This window comes from Leptonychotes weddellii, chromosome 4 (genome assembly GCF_054177405.1).
Source record: "Leptonychotes weddellii isolate Sample4059 chromosome 4, ASM5417740v2, whole genome shotgun sequence".
Classification (NCBI taxonomy): domain Eukaryota; kingdom Metazoa; phylum Chordata; class Mammalia; order Carnivora; family Phocidae; genus Leptonychotes; species Leptonychotes weddellii.
Window position 1 is genome coordinate 31893375 of NC_138372.1, and position 21044 is coordinate 31914418.

A 21044-nucleotide genomic window follows, 5' to 3' on the forward strand; every position below is an offset into this window, starting at 1 on the left:
TGAGAAACACTGAGGTTCACACAGATCCCTAAGGGCAAGGACCACATTTTATTCATTTCTGTATTTCTAGCACCCAGCACAGGGCCAGGTACAAAGTTAGTGTGAATCACTGTTTGCTGAATGAATATGCCCGAAGTCCTGATGTCAACTGCTCTGGAATCAGAACATGTTAGAACAGAACAGACCCTAAGCACCAAGCAAAGCTTCTTTTTTTTCCTCTCTCCTTCCTAGCCCACCCCATTCTGTCCTCCCCAGTTAAAGACAGAGAGAGACACCACATTGCCTTGGTGCTGGAATACTATTAAAAGGATTAATTTAGGGACCGGTGTTTGGACTGTCACATCCAATCACTACCCACAGATCTACAGCTTCCCAAATCAAGCTCATGCAAAGAGGAATCAATTGCAAGGACACAGAGGGTCTGAACAGGCATACTAATGGCCTCCTGAGGTGCCAGCGGCCAGCTCTGACACTCCCATAAATTATCTGCCTTTTGATTTTACCTGTAGCTGTGGGGCACAAGGCACAATTTTGAACATATCAAAGCAATCTCTTGTAACCCAAGGCTCCCCCAAGAATGTCCCCAAAGGAGGAGGGGCTAAAAACAATGACCCAAAGGGAATCTGCTTCCCTGGTCCAAGCAGTCATCAATTAAAACCCAACAGGACCAAGTGGATAAAGTGGGACCCAAATCACTCCTAGCACATTTGGACAAAGCATGCATCAGTCTGCAGTTCTGCAATGACTACACATCTCTCACTCGAAGGAAGAGAAATCACAGCAATAAACTGACACAATTTCATCTGGAGGCAAATCTGCACTAGCTCTGACAGTACCTCACAGCATGACCTCAGGCAACACACTTAACCTTCGCGGGCCTCAGTTTCCTCACAGGGGTAAGCAGGGACAGTAATACTGACCACCTGACTCATTCCCAGAGTGGTGGTAAAAAGTAATAAAAAAACATTCAAGAGGACTTTACGAAGATGTAGGGCCACAAGGGTGGCAACACAATAAATGACCCTGACCAACTGGGAGAAATGACTGGTCACACTCTGGTGAATTTCTTTCGGGTAGCTGCTCACTCAATTCACTTCACTGATGGTATTGGGGCTAAGGTCTACCCTGAAGAAAGTCCTGATTTTCTGGACTCCTGATGTCTGAAAATTTTCCATTATGAAGAGTGGCCCCTTCCGTTAATTGTAACTTCCTTCTGTCTACTGGCTCTCACCACCAGTGGTTATGTTCCTATCATATGGCCATAATGACAACTGTGAGGACCCAAAACATACTAAGCCAAAGGCCAACTCACCCAATTGTGGGCTGCTTTTTAAAAAAATTATTAACTGTGTAAAATACTATTAGTAAACAAAAGTTATTAAACCCCTGTGCTAAGAGCTTTACATACATTATCTCATTAAATCCATTAATCAACCCTTATCTTTAAGTCCCATTATCTGCATTTTACAGATGGGAAAGTAAAGCTCAGAGAGCTAAGTCACTCGCCTGAGGTTACATAAACACCATAATGTAAGTTATCAGAAACCTACAGGCTTCCCTCCAGCAATGCAAGTAGGCTTGTAGGAGGAGGAAGACAATTTATTGAACACTTTGGCTCCTGTGCCTGGCATATACCATCATACCTGAACCAGGAGACAGTCCCCAAGCCAGAAAAAAGGTCATCAGGTTGCTACAAGCAAGGAAAGTTTGACTGAGTAGGACACGTAACAGAATGAGGACAATTCCCTGGAAAACTTAGGAAAATGGGTCCTTCTTTGTTTGTATAGTTCAAAAAGTTTAAAGTAATTGACATTAAGCTATGAGCCCTAAGGCCAACATCCCTACCAGGGCTCCATTTATTCTCTACTTCTTTGATTAGAAGAGTTCCCCAAACCTTTTCATTCATTCTACACCTACTTTCCCTTCCTACATCTTTTCTAGTATGTAAAATAGGAGCTGGTATTACCAACAAATTCTTTGGTAGACATGCTTTAAGCTCTAGTCGATGGCCAGGAAATTAATAAACATAACCAGTATATACATTATGCAAAAATTCAGTTATGCTCAATTTTTAAGGGTCAAAATACTGCCTCAAAGGGTTAACTATAAAATGCTACCCATGCAAATGTCACAGGCTCCTTAACTGGTCTCTGCCTCCAGTATTGTCCCCTTCAGTCCCTTAACACTGAAATCAAAACAAATGTTCTAAAACACAAATCTAATTATCAGTCCACAGGTTAAAACCATTTAATGGCTTCTTACTGCTCTTATGATAGTCTGGTCCAGGTGTTGGCAACTATGTTCCACAGGCCAAATCCAGCTGCCACTGGTTTTTTATAAAGTTCTACTCGAACATAGCCATGCTCATTCATTTTCATACTATGGCTGCCTTCATGCTGTTAACAGCAGAGTTGAATGGAGTTGAACAGTTGTGACAGAGACCCACAAAGCCTAAATAGTTACTATCTGATCCTTTACAGAAAAAAGATCTAGTCTAACCTAATCCTAAGAGCTTATAAGGCCTTGGCCTCTGCTTACTTTTCCTGCTTCGCTTCTCACTATATTCTCCAATCCCCTGCCCACTGAGTACACTGTTTTAACACAGTGAACTTCAGTTTCTCAAACTCAACAAAACTCTGACCTTCACACTTGGTCCCTCATGTCTTCATTTAATTCTAGATGAGGAGCCTACAAGTCTGGGTTGCGGACCCTTCTGAGTACTCCCAAAACACCTAAACTTACCTTCTAGCACTCCCAGAGTGTATCAGAACTGCTTCTTTACTACCTCTCTCTCCCCTGAATTTGTAAGCCCTGTGGCATCAGAGACAACACCTGCCTTGTTCACCACTGCAATTCCAGTCCTAGCAAAGTATCTGGCCCTTGGTTACTAAACAGCCTCTGAGATCCTAGATATTAATCATCAGAGTCTGCCTTTTCAGGCAGCCCTGATCCTTGTAAAATGGAGACAGGCTGGGATTCACCATCCACCCAACAGTGATTCCCAACCCAAATCAAACCAAGATCCCAAAGGTCTTGGTCAAATGCATTATCAAAAGCCAAACCAATGTGTTCCTTCCTATTATCTTAAGCTGTGTATTTCTCAGGATGAAGGACTACTCCAGCTCTATTCAACCTTCCTGAACCTAAAGTAGGTGCTCATGCAATGCCCACAGAGAAATCACGACAGAACTTGAGAGTATAGATACCCCACCTCTAATTCTCCCCATTCAGTAGTCTTTGAGCACATGGTGTCTAATCAGAAAAAGCTACAGAAATATACAATCTGCACCAACCACCACCCCCTCACCCTCCAAACCCAAATATTCATAAGAAAGAAGTCGAGCCAAACTTGACCATGCAACAAGATTCTCACCTCTCCTTACTTCGAAGATGCCAAGACTGCCAGCTGGGGATGCTGAAGGTTCTGTGAGAGCTGGAAAGCCCCAATGCTGTGGATAAATACACATCTCTGCAACAAGTCTATTTCAGTATAAAGGATCAAATCCCGGACTGCTGCTATTTGAAACAATTTAAGGACCACACCAAACCTCAAACTCCTAAACTCAAACTACTTTGGGATAAGTTATCTATGTGGAAGAACAATGCCTGAACAGAGCTTTCAGAAGCTACTAGTACTATATATTTTTGGAATGATGGATTTCATGTTCTCTAGTAGCATACTTTTCTTCCTAAGGAGGTTATCTCCTAGAAACACTAAACATTTATAATATCTGAGCTTGGACTAAGAAAGATGGTCATGAAATGGTGTCTCTCGGGATAACACTAGAATCCTAGTTTAGTCAAGGAGGAGACACTGGTAAGGTTGACAATATTCAGAACTCAGGAACTAAGACCAGGATTGGGGGAGGGGCTGGTTGCCACAAACCCACAGGCCATACTAGACCATTAAACACCTGCAGTATACTTCCAGGTCTATCTCAAGTCCTAAGAAAGTCAAAGTGTAACCAAACCCTAAGTCAAATCATTAATGGACACCTATCATATTTATCACCTAATTCAGATTTTCCAAAAGACTAGAAGTTGCAGAGGTGCTCTTGTAAGCTAGCAATGCCCTTTGCACAGAGAAACACTTAGGTTTGGAACCAATCTATTCCTGTCTACCACTCTACACATTTAAGACTTTATGCTACTCAGATCCCCTGGGAAAGACCACTCACAGACTTACCCCACCACCAAGAAAACACTTTTCAAAATGAAAAGGAATAAAGGCACTTTTATTTGGAAATTTCAAGTTGGAAGGAGAGCTCTCAGCCAAGCTCTAGGACCTAGCTAGCTGATTATTTACAGGATCTTTGGGCAGGAATTGTTAATGAGCTTTTAATTTGGAGTGCTTAAGTTGCCAAAGTGCTCTGAGCTCCAGTGAAGCACCACAGAATCCATAAAGGAAACCTTATCAATCACTTCCCGGCAGCTCCCTTCCCCCACACCCTACCTCTCTGACGAAAGGCAGCCAAGTGGGTTTCTAACCAAGACCACAGACACACACATTAGTGGAGTCACACTCCAAGTCCCTGTTTATAAATTGGCTTTTAAATGGTGGGGGATTCAGGTATAATATACTTAAGCTCCAGGAACGAACCCACTAAAACAAGGCATGCCATGTATGATAAAGTCAGAATAAAGCAGAATTTGATGAAGCCAATTTCTGGTAGAAACGCTACAATCAAAAATCATTCAGCCAATCACAACCTACTATATAGTTCAAATAGTGTACACTCTTCAGCCAATGGGATTCGTGGTTTTTTGCCCTTCAGCTCGGAGTATGATAAAATGTCTGGTAAGAGCTAATCCCATAGAGGTGGCCAGAGACCTATAGCAGAGACAACGATGGGCATTATCAGTTTGCAAAATCCAACCCTAAGGGCAGAATTCAAACCCCCAGGAAGGAGCCACATGCAGCATCTTCCAAGTCAACCAGGAGAAGTTACATTATGCAAGAACTCGCAGTCACACCTCAATCCAAGTTCATGCTTTTTTGTTTTAAGAGAACACCTGTTGCTGGAACATTTGCAGGAAAAGCAAACAGAAAGCTAGCTAGGTTAGGCCCGTTATTCACTCCTTCCACCATCACTACTACCACTGCTACAGATTTACAAAGAGTTAAAGTGCTAACCTCGTGTGTGTGCTGGAGAGGGAAGAATGGGGTTATTCTATCTACTACCTCTTTGCTGAGTTTCTATCCACTGTGCTCAAACCTCTCTTCCTCTTACCTAGTATAATCCCAAGTAAAAAGTCAGCACCCTTAATCACCCCACCCAGTCCGTCTGGCAAAGCCCTGCCCGCTCCCTCTGCCAGAACGTTACTCAGTAGATCATGCATCCAGGGTGAGCACATGGGCTAGCACCCCAGACTGCACAAACTGCGCGCCGCGACCCTCACCCCGCATGCATTAACCAGGGCCCAATCTGGGGGCCTCTCCGCATCACCCACCCCAGGGTGTTGCCCCCAACTCGGGCCCATCCAAGTCCAGGGGAGAGTAAGGGGAGGGGCAGGGGGCCAGGAGACCAGCCCTCCTTCCCAGGGCCGCCCCCGCCCCCCGTCAGCGGCGGGAGAGGCTGTCGCCATGGCAACGCCCCCTCCTCGGGGCCAGCGCGGCAGGCTCCCTCCAGGTGCAGGCCCCGACGTCTCCCTCGGCCTCAGCAGGCGCTCAGGGCAGTTTACGGCGGCGGGCGCGGCCCGCGCCGACTGCGGCGCCGGCCAAGCAGAGGCAAGGCCAGCTCCGCCCGCTCCCCACCGCCCGTTCCCGGCCGCCTCAACAGCGGCAGCCAGCACCACGAGTCCACAACACACCGACTCACCTCCGCGCACTCTGACCCCGGCCGACGCGACTGACGGGCGGGCTCGGTGGCCAACCGCTGAGCCCGCCGCTTGCTTCTCCGACCAATGGGCTGCAGGGGGGCGGGGCTTCTTCTCCCCAAATGCTCGCTCTCCCGCCGACATGCGCGCTAAGGTGTGTCAAGATGGTGACTCCCCTCGGCTGGCCTTCTGGGACTTGTAGTTTTGAGGTGGCACGTACTCAGAAGAAAGTGAAGGGGGAGCTCCCTTCCGACCTGGGAAAGGAATATTTTAAATAACGAAAACTTTTTAAGGCCTAGAGCGACTCAGGTCCCCCACTTCCGTTTTCCCACCTCCCAATATACTCATGAGGTGAGTATAGGCTCATAACATGACGTGTTATATTTAGATAACTTCTCATGATTTGTTTCTTCAACAAGTCATTATTATCATCCACTCTCGGAGGTGGGCCTGGGGAGAGCTGAAAGGAGGCAGATTTTAGGCTAAGAAGAAAATTCTTAGATTTCTGAAGGGCATTCCTACAGAAGAGGGAACTGACTTGTTTGGGTTGGCTCCAGAGGGAACGTCAGAGTTGAAAGGATTCTGGCCTCAACTATAGGGAGCTACCGCAGTCTATTCTGTCATCTGGAGAGAAGTCTGGCTAAAGCCAGAGATGTGTTTCTTCATCTGGTTTGTGGCTCTTTGGGAAGTCATGGGTAACACGTTCTGAGGTGGGAAACCCTGGCCTTGGCCAAATCAGTGATGGCTTTGACAGCTTCCCAGTGAGCCAGGAACCATCTTCTGGGCCCAGCTTTGGTCACCAAGCCTCTGTCTGCCGTTTGCATATTTTCACATAAGAAAATGATGTCACTTCTGCGCCCACCATTTCTGTGAGATCTGACCTTAACATACTGGTTCCTGCCTGAGCTGGGAATGGCTGGTAATACCCATATTAGGGAATGTCTTCCTTAATCCCGCATAATGGACTAGGTGATTCTACTCTGCACCTACAGAATTTATTGCATTGTTTTATAATTGTCTATTTCCTTGTCTCTCCCCCAGGGCTGTAAATTCATTTAAGGTAAGCAATATTTCTGTATTGTTCATGGTATATCAGTAATACCCAGCACAGTTCCACAAATAAAGCAGGAATCTGGTAAATGTTTGTGGACAAACGAGGAAATAAACATCAGCAGGGACAGATGTCACTTAACCCTAAGTCAGTAAAGTGGAGGCACATCTTCCTATCTGATTCTTGGGGCTGGAATTGGGTCTTCCTCCTCCCGTTAATGTCATCTGGACATTAATCCCAGTTGATTAGTCAGTCAACATACATTTATAGTGCCTCTGCTAGATGTCGGCAACTGTTTTTGATGCTAAGATTCATTGGTGAATAAGGCACACAAAACCTGTATCCTTGAGAAGACTTTATATTGGGGAGGGGCAGGTAGATGCAGAACAGACAATAAACAAACAAGTAAATAGATAAATTAAGTTAGACAAATGAGGGGCACCTGGGTGGCTCAGTCGTTAAGTGTCTGCCTTCGGCTCAGGTCATGATCCCAGGGTCCTGGGACTGAGCCCCGCATCAGGCTCCCTGCTCTGCGGGAAGCCTGCTTCTCCCTCTCCCACTCCCCCTGCTTGTGTTCCCTCTCTCGCTGTGTCTCTCTCTGTAAAATAAATAAATAAAATCTTAAAAAAAAAAAAATTAGACAAATGAGAGGCTCTGAGATGGTCTCTCCTGTCCCTGGCTTTCATATGTCCTGAGTCTGGTGTAAGAATAGGGTACAACCAACCTTCTTGGCTGTAAGAATGAAGTCAACCTACACTGTCTGGATTGGATGCTTCCTTTAAGGCCTAGCACCAATATCCTCCATGGAGCCTTCCACAGAGCCCTTAACTTCCCCAGAAAGTGCTCTTTCCTCCTTCGTGCTCTAGAGCTCACCCCTATAGCTTCCAGGACCTCACCGGACTGTATTATATATAAGCTCTTTTTGGACAAAGACCAGGCCAAATGTATTCAAATAATAGAACAGTTTAAGAGATCAGTATATTCTCGGTGCCTTACACTGTTGCCTAACCCAACATTTGGCTCCCTCAAGCCTTTGGCTCTGTGGTGATTCCCTGTTTTCTTATTTCCCAGAAAACAGAGCCTGAGGTAAAGCTTATGTGGTAAAATTTCATTGGGAAATATAATCCCAGGGTGGCAAGAGTTGAGGAGGCAAAGAGAAGTGAGGCAAAGAAGAAAAGGAAGAAAATATAAGGTTGTGTATTATAAAGTTGCCTGGAGCTTCAAACACAACTAGTCATTGAAGCCATGTAGAACCATCACTTTGTAAGGGGAAAGGGAGGTTGTATTACCCCACCACTCCGGTAGCCACAGGGGGTGCCAGATCCCACACCCTATAGCACAGTGGTTCATCTGAGACTAGAAATGATGAGAGGAGTCATAGCCCCTGGTTTGGTCAAATTAGGCCCATTGCAATCCCACCACAGTGGGCACATTGGAGGCTCTGTCAAAACTCTCCTGAGGAGGCTAAAACAACCAGATGTGTTAGTAAATGAAATGACAGTAATGGCAGCTGGGCTGTCCAAAAAACAAGTGGCCAAGGCCCGGGGTGAGGGTACAGTTGGGGCAAGTGAATCTTTGGAGGCAGATGAACTGAATCCAGTACACAGACACAGATAAACCTCGGGCAGCTTCCTGGCTGATGGATTAAGTGACTGAGCTAAAGTGAACACAGCAGGAATTAAAGAGAGGGCCAAGTTGGTTCTGCTGCCCTCTGAAACCACAAGGGAAAACAGCAAGATGGCCAGCAAAGCTGGGACCTTAACCAGCAGTGGAAGGGCAGAGAATCCAGGACCCAAGGACAGTGCAGGCATGACAGCCGCCAAACTTGGCACAGCTGAGAGAACCCAGACTGGGTCTAAAACCATTTTATCTAAGAACTGGGAAAATTGCTTCTGCCGTTCACAGTCCCCGTAAGCTACGTAAGACAGCATCGTGCACTTAAGAGGAGTGTGAGCTCAGAGACACCCTGTTCAGATTGGGGTCCTGACTCCATCTGTGACCTTAGGCAAGCCACATACCTTTCTGAGGCTCTGTTTCTTCCTCTCTGGAGTGGAAATAATACTAGTATCTACTTATTAGAATTAAATACAAACATGCTTAGCATAGCATCCAGCATAAAGAGTTCAGTAAATATTGGCTGTTATTACTATTATTCTCACCCGTCCCCCATGCCTCTGTCCAACTCCTCTTCCCACCATGACCACCACCACCCCCCCTTGTCACCCCCCACACCCTGCCCCCCACGGTCTCCGCTGCAGGAGCAGTGGGAGCCAGACCTGGCCATGCCTTCTCTGCCCTGCTTTCCCCAGGGCTGTTCCCCAAGAGCCTGAGCCATTCATCTCTCTGGTGACCTGAATCTGAACTAAGAGATGGATGTGGGGTGGCTGAGGCCAGGGTGGTAATGTGCTCCCTTATCTCCGTGCCCCTCACTGGGGCCTAGTTAATTTTCCCTTTGATTTTAATATAGATTTATTGAAAGTTTCAGTTATCAAAACAAACTGCAGCAGCAAATTGGTGTTCTTTGCAGGCCTACAAGTGCCTATAAAGCTGCCATGCTCGGGAACGAATGGCGCTCTCCGGGAGGTCAGTTATGGCAACAGGAAGTCCCTGGGGACACACACACTGCAGTTTAATATTTTTCTTATTAGCCTTTTTCTTCTTGGCCATCTAAGCCTCCCCTTTAAATCGGAAATCAAATGGAGCCACCTGCCCAGGGAGGCCCTCTTCCCCAAGCTGTTCCACTCTGCCTTCTCTGTCCTAGCCTCCCATCATTTGTCCTCAGACTTATCCCTGCCTTGCTCACTGTCCAGAGAGCGAGGGGATTCACATGACCCAGAGGTGTGGCTCACAGCCCCACCCCAACTATGGAAGCTTGGCTTGGGCTCTCCAGCCACTCTAGTCAGAGGTAAAGCATCCCTAGAAAAGATTGGGGCCTCAGGCCTCTTCTGGATCTGGTGCTCAGAGGGGAGGGAAAAGACAAGTTTTTAAAGTAAAAGAGTTGTTTTCAAAAAGACAGACAATCCTGTCAGGATCTATTGAACTCAACAGAAGCAAAAAGGAAACTGGTCAAGTTTCCCATCGAGCCCCCAAATTGTCTGATTTCTTTCCCATTTCCCCATGGCCACTCCCAATATGGCCTCTCCTCTCAATCCCAACTTGATTTTTGAGATCGCCCCCCCGCCCCCCCGCTTCTCTGGTCCCAATCTGCCTCTCTAAGAACCAGCCTGGTTTCTTGCCTCCAGTGGCTCCCATACCTAGAACCGCACACTGCCACTTCTAGGTGCTGGAATCAGTCCTGCCCTTGGAGGGCCTCCATGACCTGGTAACCCTGAGGCCACCGTCACCTCTTCTTCTGGACCTGAGCTGCTGCTGGGTCACCTGAACATGTCCCATCCCAATTCCCAATGTCCTCCTCTTGTTCTTACAAATTCCCTGCCAGCAGCATGGCCTACCGCCCTTCCTCAGAACTTGGACTCTAACTAAGTCAAGAACTGTTGCCGAGTGGCTAGAGCAGTGGCAGGTGCTAAGGTTTGGATCCAGACAATCAAGGAATTGAATCCTGGCCCTGATACTTACTGACTCTGTGACTTGGAGAACCTCTTTGTAGTGTCACTGTACCTCGTGCTTATGTCTGCCCTTGTCTGCCTTTGTATCTCTCACCCACAATATTCTGTGGTCCTCAAAGAAGAGGACTGTGTTTTAATCGTCTTTATATTCCAAGTGTGTATATTTGATGAATAAGCAAAGTCACCTTATCTTGGCCTGTTTCCTCCACTATGAAAGGGAGATAATACCTGCATAACCAATAAAGCAAAGAAAGCACCTACCACAGTACCCACCCAACGTAAGGTAGGTGCTCAGTGAGTCCAGTTTCCTTCAGCAGGTTTTTCTTGAGGTTGGTCATCAGCCACCAGTACTTCCACCTTTTGCCTGTTCCCATCTCAGCTTCAAGTTCAGCTCTCTCCTGTTACCTGTTAGAGCTTCCCATCACTGGTCAGATGCCAGCATTCGCCCTGGACCCTTTGGAGTGGTGCTGATGTCTCCGCTCCTCCGGGCCATGCTCCCTCAGTTTTTCCAAACCCACTCACAAACTGCTGCCTCCTGGTGGCTCTGTTTCTATTCCCTAGACTGCCTTGTAGTTTGTCTGTTGCAAGGCTATTCCAGCTGGCGGTACCAATGAGTTTATGTTAACATTCATACACCAGGCTTGCTAATGCTAGGCCCCCACCTGCTCCTGTGGAAATACCAGTCCCCCGCAATGTTTCTTTAAAAAGCCTCAGTTGTGGGCGCCTGGGTGGCTCAGTTGGTTAAGCGACTGCCTTCAGCTCAGGTCATGATCCTGGAGTCCCGGGATCAAGTCCCACATCGGGCTCCCTGCTCAGCAGGGAGTCTGCTTCTCCCTCTGACCCTCCCCCCTCTCATGTGCTCTCTCTCTCTCATTCTCACTCTCTCAAATAAATAAATAAAACTCTTAAAAAAATAAAAAGCCTCAGTTGTGCCCATGGATCCATCTAAGCTACTGTGTGCTCCCCTGGCTTCTGTCGCTAAGTTCACCATAGATGCTGGCCTTGAATGCCTCTGCCTGATGTGCTCAATTCTCATGATACCATGACAGTGTGAGAGCACAGCAGTCTTTCACAAAGTAAGAAGAATCCCTCCGTATTACACTCAGCTAGGAGGATGTGAAGCCCTGCTCAGGGTGTTTGAGCTCTAAAGTGTTTCAGAAACAGCTCTTTCCACTTATTCAACTATTCCTTTTTCGTCTCATTCTGCAAACCTACTACTGTGAGAGTAACCAGGATTGGGTGAGTTTATGTAAGAACCATCATACTGAACCAGAGCCATGGTCCTCTTCAACCATTAGTCTTACTGTGTAAACTGGCTCATCTGCCAGCCTCCTCCCTCCTCTATCATTAGGCCTCTCTCTCTCAAGCTCTGCTAGCCCTTCCAGCAATCTGGGATCCATTGGGTTGTCCACACACCACCACTGTAATCATGCTGGTGTATACCTGATCCAGTTATGGTTGGTTGAAATGTAAATGTCAGGCTTGGTTCAAATGTATTTGTTTGGCTTTGTAGCTCCATGTAAAACAGTAGATTCAACTAGATGTTTGGGTCAGAGGATGTTGCTTAATTCCCCATAGTGGAAGTAGCCCAGTATCAGCCCCAACCCACTAGGACCCCCGTTACACTGCATATTTCCCCCAGGATTCAGTGAATAAACTTGTACTGCCTGCCACTTTCCTTGGCCTTCCCAGACAAATACAGCCTCATCCTTCTGCTGGACCCCTTGTGATTTCATAGTTCTTCCTTCCTGATCTTGACTTGGCCTTCAGGTGCTTTACACTCAGGCTTCAACCTACACTTCCAGCCTTATTTCCTAGTAGTTCTTTACCTCCCCTTCTCTTCCAGGCCAAAAGTACTAATTATTACTCATCAAGATGCTTTGCACTTCTCTGCCTCCAAGACTTTCTTTGCTGGTGCTGTTCTCTCAACTAGGAGTACCTTCCCCATTCCATCTCTACCATTGAACCCCCTGAGAAATGTGCCCTGCCCCAGGAAGCATTTCCTGATTCCTGAGTGATTGTTCCTTTCCCTCCTCTCAGCCCCCAAGCTCCAATGTGTCCTGCCCAGTGTGGCACTCACTAATCCACAGGGCGGGGGCTTGCTCAGCATTTTTCTTCTTCTTTTTTTTAAGTAAAATCCAATGTGGGGCTTGAACTCACAACCCTGAGATGGACAGTCACATGCTTTACCGACTGAGCCAGCCAGGCACACCTCAGCATTCTTAATCTGTAGGCACTGCCTGACCACATCCCCCAGGACCTGAGAATGCTATAGGGCTTTTAGGAGGCATCCCAAGCCTTCGGCGGGCATCTCCTCCAGCAACCCCAGCTGAACTAAGAGCTTGAGCCCATCCTTCTCAAAGTGTATACTTTTTCAAGATTCAACAACATTCTTTTTTTTTTTTCAACAACATTCTTTGAATACCTGCTTTGTGCTAGGCTCCTTGAAAGCACAGGACAAGATCATGAACAATGGACACATTTCTGCCCTCATAGAGCTTACAGAAATGAGGGAGACACTGGTAAAGAAATGTGTCACTCAGAGTCATAACTGTGATCAAAGAAACAGACCAGGGCACCTGGGTGGCTCAGTTGGTTAAGCGACTGCCTTGGCTCAGGTCATGATCCTGGAGTCCCAGGATCGAGTCCCACATCGGGCTCCCTGCTCGGCAGGGAGTCTACTTCTCCCTCTGACCCTCCCCCCTCTCATGTGCTCTCTCTCTCTCATTCTCTCTAATAAATGAAATCTTTAAAAAAAAAAAAAAAGAGAGAGACCAATTGCAGTGAAAGTTTGAAGAGGAGGCACCGATCACAGCTGGAAAGATTAGCATTGAAGTCAAGTCTTTTTTGAGTAGGAATTTCCCAGGCCCGGGGATGGGGGGTGGGAATAGTGAAGAGGAGAGGGCATTCCAGGCAAAAGGAATAACATAAGCAAAGCCATGAGGCAAAGAAATGGCTCCCATGTGGATGGGAAGAAACTCAGTGCTATTGGAGCAGAAGGTGTGACAGAGACAGTGGTGAAAGAGGAGTCTGAAGTAGGCAAGAGTTAGATCATGCCTAGTCTTAAAGTAAGCCTTCTTAATGGGTTTGGGCTTGAGTTTGAGGGCAATAGAGAGCCACCAAAGGGTTTAAAGCAGAGCAGTGTCTAGGTCTGTTCTCTATTAGATCATTGCTCCTCAAACTTGAGCGTGCATTCCAGTCACTTGGGAATCTTGTTAAAATGCAAACTGTGATAATGGGGTCTGGGAAAGGCCTCAGATTTTGCATTTCTAACAAATTCCTCAGTGATGCTGATGATGCTGGCCCTCAGGCCACACACGGAGTAGCCATCCCTCTGGCCCACCTTCCCACCTTCCCCAGCCGCATCCACTTATATCTGCAAGCACAGAGCATTCTCCTTTCCACTGAAAATGGCCCAAGGCTGCTGTGGCTCTTCACTTTTAAGTAGCTTCTATCTTTTAGAAGCTGTTTATTGAATATTTATTTGCTCCATGCCCGCCCGGTGTAGGACTAGGTGCAAGGGGTGGGGGGAGGGGGCGGGGGGGAGGCTGCAGAAAAACAAAAAGCAAGACATTTTCCTGCCCAAAAGTGTTCAGCATCATCTCTGAAGGGGCAGCTTTCCCTGAGCTGGCCTCTGCCAGACCTGTCATAAACATGGTAAATGAGGCCTGTCTCAGTGGTGCTCCCTGGGGCTCCCTCCGCTTCTGCAGCCCCATCCAGAGATGAGCCTGTTTATCCCTAACGGTTGTCTCTGACCTCTAAATCAATTCCCTATCTGATACAAAAACCCCAATCCTCCCGGCCCGCCTCCCAATCCCAGACTATGACAGTTTTTAAGACTGGAGGCGGTGTATGAGGACAGTGGTTCCCAGCCCAGGCTCTGAAGTCAGACTGTCTGGATTCATAGCCCAACCCTACTGCTTATTAGCTGGGTGACCTTGGGCAAGTGGCTTAACATCTCTAAGCTTCAGTCTTCTCATCCGTAAATTGGGGATAATAATTCTTTCTGTATCACGAGGCTGTTGTGAGATTCGGTATGACAATGCATGTAAAACACAGCCCCTGAAACCTGCAGAGAACAGCCAATAACTGTTAGCCATTTTTTTAATTTTTATTTTTTATTTTTTTATTTTTAAAAGATTTTATTTATTTATTTGACAGAGAGAGACACAGCGAGAGAGGGAACATAAGCAGGGGGAGTGGGGGAGGGAGAAGCAGGCTTCCCGCCGAGCAAGGAGTCCGATGTGGGACTCGATCCCAGGACCCTGGGATCATGACCTGAGCCAAAGGCAGACGCTTAACGACTGAGCCACCCAGGCGCCCCCATTTTTTTTTTTTTAAGATTTTTTATTTATTTGACAGAGAGAGACACAGCGAGAGAGGGAACACAAGCAGGGGGAGTGAGAGAGGGAGAAGCAGGCTTCCCGCGGAGCAGGGAGCCTGATGCGGGGCTCGATCCCAGGACCCTGAGATCATGACCTGAGCCGAAGGCAGACGCTTAACGACTGAGCCACCCAGACTCCCCTGCCATTGTTTTTATAAATATGAAAACCTGTGTGTCTAGAAGCTTATCAAAGCCCTTTCGGAAGTCTGTATAAACAAAAGTCCCTGTCATCCCTTATCCACCTGTGGTTTTTCCTACCGGCATCGGCCCCTCGCTAATGTTGGGGAGGCAGAGGCAGCCTTGGAGGTCAGTGCAGATTAGCGCTGCTGGATGAGGCAGCCTTTGGGGGGCACTTCTGGGACAGGTTTCAGCCTACAAAAGCCAAGGCTCTGTGTTGGGGAGGGGTGCTTTGTGGATGCCCTCCTACCCCAACCCCATCCCACACGGTGTCCCCTCTGTCCAGGGTCACCCAGGCGGCCCCTCCTTCTGGCTGTAGGGAAAGAGGCAGCTTCAATCATTCATCTTAATGTCTCTATTAAGCAGGGTTATGACCAGGAGGAGACAAGAAACAAGGTCTTTTAGTGTAAAAACATGGCTCCCAGGGCTTGGCCTCAGGGGACTCCTCCCCTGCACTGCTGTGGTTCCCATAACTACTGCCCGAGGGCTAGTTGAGGCCCCAGGTCGGACAGGATGATTCTGCCCGGACTTCTCTCTCTCCCTTTCCTTCCCTGGATCCTGCTATGGGCCTGCCCAGAGCTTTCTTTTCCAAAGAGAAGAGCAATGACTTGGCATTTAGTGGCAGCCACGGGGCGTCAAGGCCTGCACCCTGACTTGGGATCACCATCCTCCTCCCCATCTCATCTCTCGCTGGCAATGTGGAAGCAGCTACAGCTGGGCTCTGGGCATGCTAGGGCCTCACCTGGAGTCTGGCCTCAGAGCCTAGGGGATAATAGGAATATTCCTGATTATGGAAAGATCTTAACAAGACCCTACCAGAAGTCCCCATCTCTCATATTCAAGAAGGTTTAGGAGCCATTGGTGGAGTCAGCATATGCTTAGACCTGGGGCCTGGGTTCTAGGGTGGTAGCTGTCTGCCCAAGGAGCCCAGTGTGTACTGATTCTCACCTACTCCCGTGCATGGGCGGAGGTTGGTGGGCAGCAGCAGAACCAACCCCCTCACCTGGGGAGAAGAGCTGAGGCTCCTGGAGAACTAGAATCAAACCTCAAAAAGAGCAAGGGCACAGACCCAGCCTTCAGAGCAATAGAAAGAGTCCCCAGATAGCTGCTCCCACGTGTTAGTAATGTCCCCATTAGAACACGAGTCCTTCAGCTAACTGGCATGGGAGGATAAGAAAGTGGAACCCAGAGAGGGCAGGGCCTAAAGAAGGAGACTGCTCACCCAATACTGCTTGCTGCCTACAGCCCTGCTAATCCTCGGGCCACTGCCTTCTATTTCCCACTGTGCTGCAGCCTTCTCACTGGTCCCGGGATTTCCCTCTGGATCACCACTTACCCTAAACATGACCTTTCTCTGCGGGCTTCGGTGAGGTGGGCTGGCAAAGAGGAAAAGCCCTAGCCGTGGGGCCAGGTAAAACTGGGTTCACATCCTGGCCCTACCCCTTCGAAGCAAAGTCACCCTGCAGGAGTCAGCGCTGCTCCCTGAGCTTTAGTCTGTTCTTTTGTCCTTAAGATCTTGAGGAGTCAATGAGACAGCATGCGTGCATTTGTTTGGCTTAGAGTAGAACCTGGAACACTGTGGAAAGGGAGAAGGGGTGGAGGAGAGAACTGGGAGTCTCGGTCCTCTCTGGTCCTCTCCACGTGTAGGAGGGAAGGCTCTGTGCCTAAACCCAGGGGGCGTGTCGGGGGGCGTGTCTTGAGCAAAGAGGGCTGCAAGAGCAGGGGGAGCTGTGGAGGGAATGCCAGCGCAGCTGAGGGCAGCACAAAGTCAGAGTGAGTTAGCACTGGTCCCAGGGGCTGCATGAGCCAGGCAGGCTTTTACAGAGATATCCAGGGAACAAGAAATACCAGCAAGGAAGTTGCCCCATTAATAAATAAGAAGGCGGGAAATTAATGATGGTCTGAAAATGGCTGAGCTACTGAACTCGTTCTTTAAATCTGTCTTTAACAAGAAAAATAAAGAAAAGAGATTTGGCCAATTAGGAGGTAATGAAGACATTGTAGAAATAGCACCTGACAAAAACACACGTGGTGGGGGGGTGGGGTTGCTGAGTGAACATCCAATGGCTTTGACCCCTTCAGAAGAAGAATGTCAAAGGAGAGGAGGACAGGAGATCATTGCAGGGCCTGGAAAGGGGTAGGAAGGGAACTGGGGGCGGGGGGTGGGCAGGACACTGTCCCCTGGCAAGGCTGGAATGACGGTGAGAATGGGGGTTGGAGGGGACACAATGAGGGCAGATGGAGGTGATAGGAAGGGGCCCAGAGAGATCTCTAAAGGCAGAGAAAACCAGAAGGACCCTGATTAGAATTACAAAAGGGCTAGGTCCCTGACAAATTTGGGGTGGTCCCTTTTAGGGAGTCTATGCCTATAAATGGGAGAAGAGAACAGGAGAGGAGGCATGGGGGAGGGAAGGAGAGAGAAGTCAGGAAGAGAGATCTGGGGCCTGAGGGAGAGAGGGAAAGGTAATTGTAGGGAGAAAGGAAAATTAAAGACGGTATTTGGGCAGGGCTTAAGAGAAGCGGCTGGTGGGGAGGGGGGAGGGAAAGGGGCCATTTTCCTAAGTCGAGAAAAACCACACTGCTGGCCAGCTCTAGCGCTCCACTGAGGCGCAGGCAATCCATCCGGTGAGCAGAATGGCAGCCTCAGTGACAGGTGGCGATAGGATAGAGGGGTCACAGGTTGAGCTAAGCAGAGGAGCCTCAAGAAATAAGGGGAAGGGGAACCAGAAAGATGAGGGTGAGAAAGGAGTCCCAGAGCAGGGGCAGCTTTGCCACTGTGGGGGAGCTCTCTGGGAAGAGTCGGGTGCTGCTCGGCACACCCCCCATGGTCACTGCTACAGCAGTCCTCCTCCCACCCATGCTCTATGAGGACACAAGGAGAGGGTGGGGGCCTGCGAGACTGGCCGCGTCACAGAGAAGGACATTTAAAGGAGGGCTCTTGGGAAGATCTAGGCAGGGAAGGAGTGGAAGGTCTTGAGGAAGAAAGGAAAGAATGAGAAGCCAGGTCCATCCACTCTAGCCACCCCTCCCCCCTCGGCAGTCCTATAGCTAGGAAGGGAGCCCTCTGCTCCCTTACCCTCCCGTCCTTTTCCAGGCCAGGGCCTCCCTCTCCTGCAGCCCCTGGGTGCTGCCTTTGGGCTAACCCCCCTCCCCCACCCAGGGAAGCCAAGGCCCACAGTCCCCCAGGGATAAGGGCGGTCTGGCCTAGGAAGCTCACCAGATCCAGGGTCTGTCCTGAATCTACGTCCAAAATTCACCCCAAAGTGGCTGGGCTATAACACCACTGACACCGTCTGCGTGGGGATGTGGGGGGTGTAAGCAATGAAACCGCAGGAGAAAGGGAGGGCAGCCAGTGATGAATAGGGGCAGCCAGAGCCTCGTTAGAGGGGGGTGTGGAGAGGCTAGCTGCTGCAGGGATGAGCCCTGGGCCTGATTTATCATCTTCAGGGCTGATCTGAGCGAGAGGGGTTAAGTAGCAAGTTAATGAAATCCGCAGATGCCGCTAAATGGGGAGAGTGGGGAGCACCAGGCTAGAGGGGGTGCCAGGAGGGAGGCAGGCAGGCTGGCTGGCCACTGAAGAAGGGGAGTCATCTGGAGGGGAGAGAGCACAGACCTATTCGTGCTCAGGGGGGATCCTGTCATAGTCTCTGAAATCCGGTTTGGGCCAGCCTGAGAGAAAGACATTAAGACAGCAGGGATTCAGGGAGAACCCAGGTCCCATCCCAGGGGCGTCCGCAGTCAAGCTTCACAGCCCCCTGCCCCAGTCCCAATGGGCTTCAGCACTTACTGGGCGGCCCCTGAGCTCCGGAGACCAGGAGGTGAATCAAAACGGGCCTTTGCCTCTCTTTCCCCCCAGGCTGAGTGGTGAAACAAGTAACTACAGTTCGCTGTGGTAAGTGCTGTTGAGCAACACAAAAGGAGGGAGCAATTAATTCTGACAGGGGAGGGCAGGGAGGTCAGGATGACATTAAAGCAAGGCTTGCAAAATAAGGATTTTACCAGGCAGAAAAAGGAAAAGAGGGATTCTGGGCAGAAGGAACAGCATGAGCCAAGGCCAGGAAGAGCACAAAGGAAGCCAAGGGAAGGGGAACTGACCTGGCAGAGATGCCTGTTCAGGGAAGGGAAGGGGCAGGCGGAACCCAGCCAAAAGCCCTGTGTGCTCCACCAAGGGGGCTCAGCTGCGGATACTGGGTGTTGGGTGAGGCCAGTGTGCCCAGGCATTGTGTCGGGTGGGCCCAGGTGCACGGTTGGTTGGTCCTGCAGTGGTCTGACTGTGCAGGACAGGCCCAGGAGAAGCACAGTCCTGGCCAGAAGAGCCCCTTCTGCATGCTGACCTCCTGCTCTACTTCTAACAGTAGGTCTGGACCTCCATTATAGGGTTGATGCAGAATTAACTGAAGTCATCCGTAGAACTTTTGGCACAAGGCCTGGCACACAGTATGTGCTTACTAAATGTAAATTATTATTATTTTGGTAGTTAATATTTCCAGGCTGAGTGAAAAAAAAAAAAAAAAACAGCAAAACCCTGGGCCAGGGTAAGACTGAGGCTCCAAAACGCACACAGGGGGCAAGCAGACAGGTGGTTACTTAATAGGTAGAAACGGGCCCATGGGACAGGAAGTAATCAATCTCTCTAATGATGCATTGGGAGAGGGTGCTGCTGCAACATCAGGACTGAGATCCCCAAGAAAAAGAAGATGACACATAGGCTGTACCTAAAGGAACTCTGAGGACCAGACCATCAACACTTCTGACCAGACCCATCAGGGGCAGCTCTTAAAGCAGAGGAAAGCAGTTTGCATCTTTGGGCCAAATAGCCAAGTCATCTTATACCTCATCCAGCCCTCAGAGCTATCTGGGCCAATGAGTACAACCTTCCCTATAGACGTCCTCCCTTTTCTACTCTTGTCCTGAGCAGCAACCCTCCCCGTATAGGAGAACCTTCCCTAAGGGTACAGTAGCAGGGATATGGTGGCAAGATATCTGCTCCACTCCTTATTATTCTATAGTAACTAGGTATTCATTGAATGTTTGTTGGATGAAGGGATGGATGAACTAGTAAAAATCCTGAAGCTCTTCAGCATAGCAGAGCACATCCAGAGCTAGAAAAGTCTCCCCTGCCTGCCATACACACACACACACACAGACACACACACAAGAACGCGCTCGCACATGCACACACGCACCCACTTTCCTCATTCTATCTCAAGGCAGCTGGCGTGAAGAGAGTGGCTGATAGTGTGGAGATTTAAAGATTAGGCCTTGGAGTCAGACCATCCTGGGAGTCAGACTTTACTTACCAACTCTGTGCTCCTTAACCCACCTAAGTCCCAGTTTCCTCTGTAAAATGGGAATAATAACAATGTGAAGAATAGTAATAGTGCCCACTTCATATGTTGCATGGATTAATTTAATAATTCATAACAGTTCCTGTGAAGAACTTCGTACAGTGCCTGGCTCACAGAAAGTGTTAGGCCGATGGAGTAGGATTTAATAGAATTAAAACAGTAGAGAAAATTAAAACAGTAGTAGAGAAAATCTCTTAATTCTCCCTTCACCTCCACTTTGTGCCCCTTCAAACCTTCTCTGTGGGCCCATACTCCCCCCGGTTGCTACATGGTTTTTCAGGCAGGTCCTAAAACGTCATCCTTTCACCAAAACTGAGTTCTGAGATCCACCGAGTCATGAGGTTAGGCAGGCCCAGTAACAATCCATCCTAAGATGGAAGGACTACATGTGAGGTCGAGCATGCGCAGAAATGGAGGGCACAAGCAAGCTGCAGTGCAGTGTCCCAGGCTCCCAGGCCACGTTCCACTGGTGTGCCAATGCCTCCCCTCTGCTCACGCCCAGCGTGTATGAGGGATTCCTTATGACAAGGAAATAGGAGGGAAAAGCCCTACCTTAGTTTACGGGTGGGTTGACGCAGTGTGGGAACAAGCTGAAATGGACAGTGGCTACGCTGAAAGACAGTGGTGAGGGAAAATCCTCCCAATGGGCAGAGTCCTGGTCACCCACCCACCCACCCAAAAGAGATTCAAGGATAGAATAT

The 21044-nt window shown here is 48.8% G+C and overlaps 1 protein-coding gene and 1 long non-coding RNA gene across 13 annotated transcripts in view; one reads left to right on the forward strand and one right to left on the reverse strand.

The window, feature by feature from the left end:
- The window catches only part of ERI3 (ERI1 exoribonuclease family member 3), a 126419-nt gene extending 120509 nt beyond the window's left edge, over window positions 1-5910 (reverse strand). For 5 of the 12 annotated variants that reach the window (XR_014144846.1, XM_031022740.2, XM_081818292.1 and 2 more), the window contains exons 1-2: window positions 5452-5813; window positions 3374-3449 (exon numbers count right to left, since the gene is read on the reverse strand). Coding sequence is in view for 5 of the 12 variants with exons in the window: in XM_031022740.2 (XP_030878600.1) it covers window positions 3374-3449; window positions 5452-5586 (211 nt within the window). In the remaining 7 variants the exon portion in view is untranslated. The other 7 variants (XM_006728976.3, XM_006728977.3, XM_081818295.1 and 4 more) reach the window with 7 other exon arrangements.
- Window positions 5911-5999: 89 nt separating this feature from the next.
- Window positions 6000-21044, forward strand: part of LOC145721093 (uncharacterized) — a 38790-nt gene continuing 23745 nt past the window's right edge. Inside the window, exons 1-2 of the long non-coding RNA XR_014144562.1 lie at window positions 6000-6168; window positions 6859-6877. This is a non-coding gene — a long non-coding RNA (uncharacterized LOC145721093). The remainder of the gene's footprint in view (window positions 6169-6858; window positions 6878-21044) is intronic.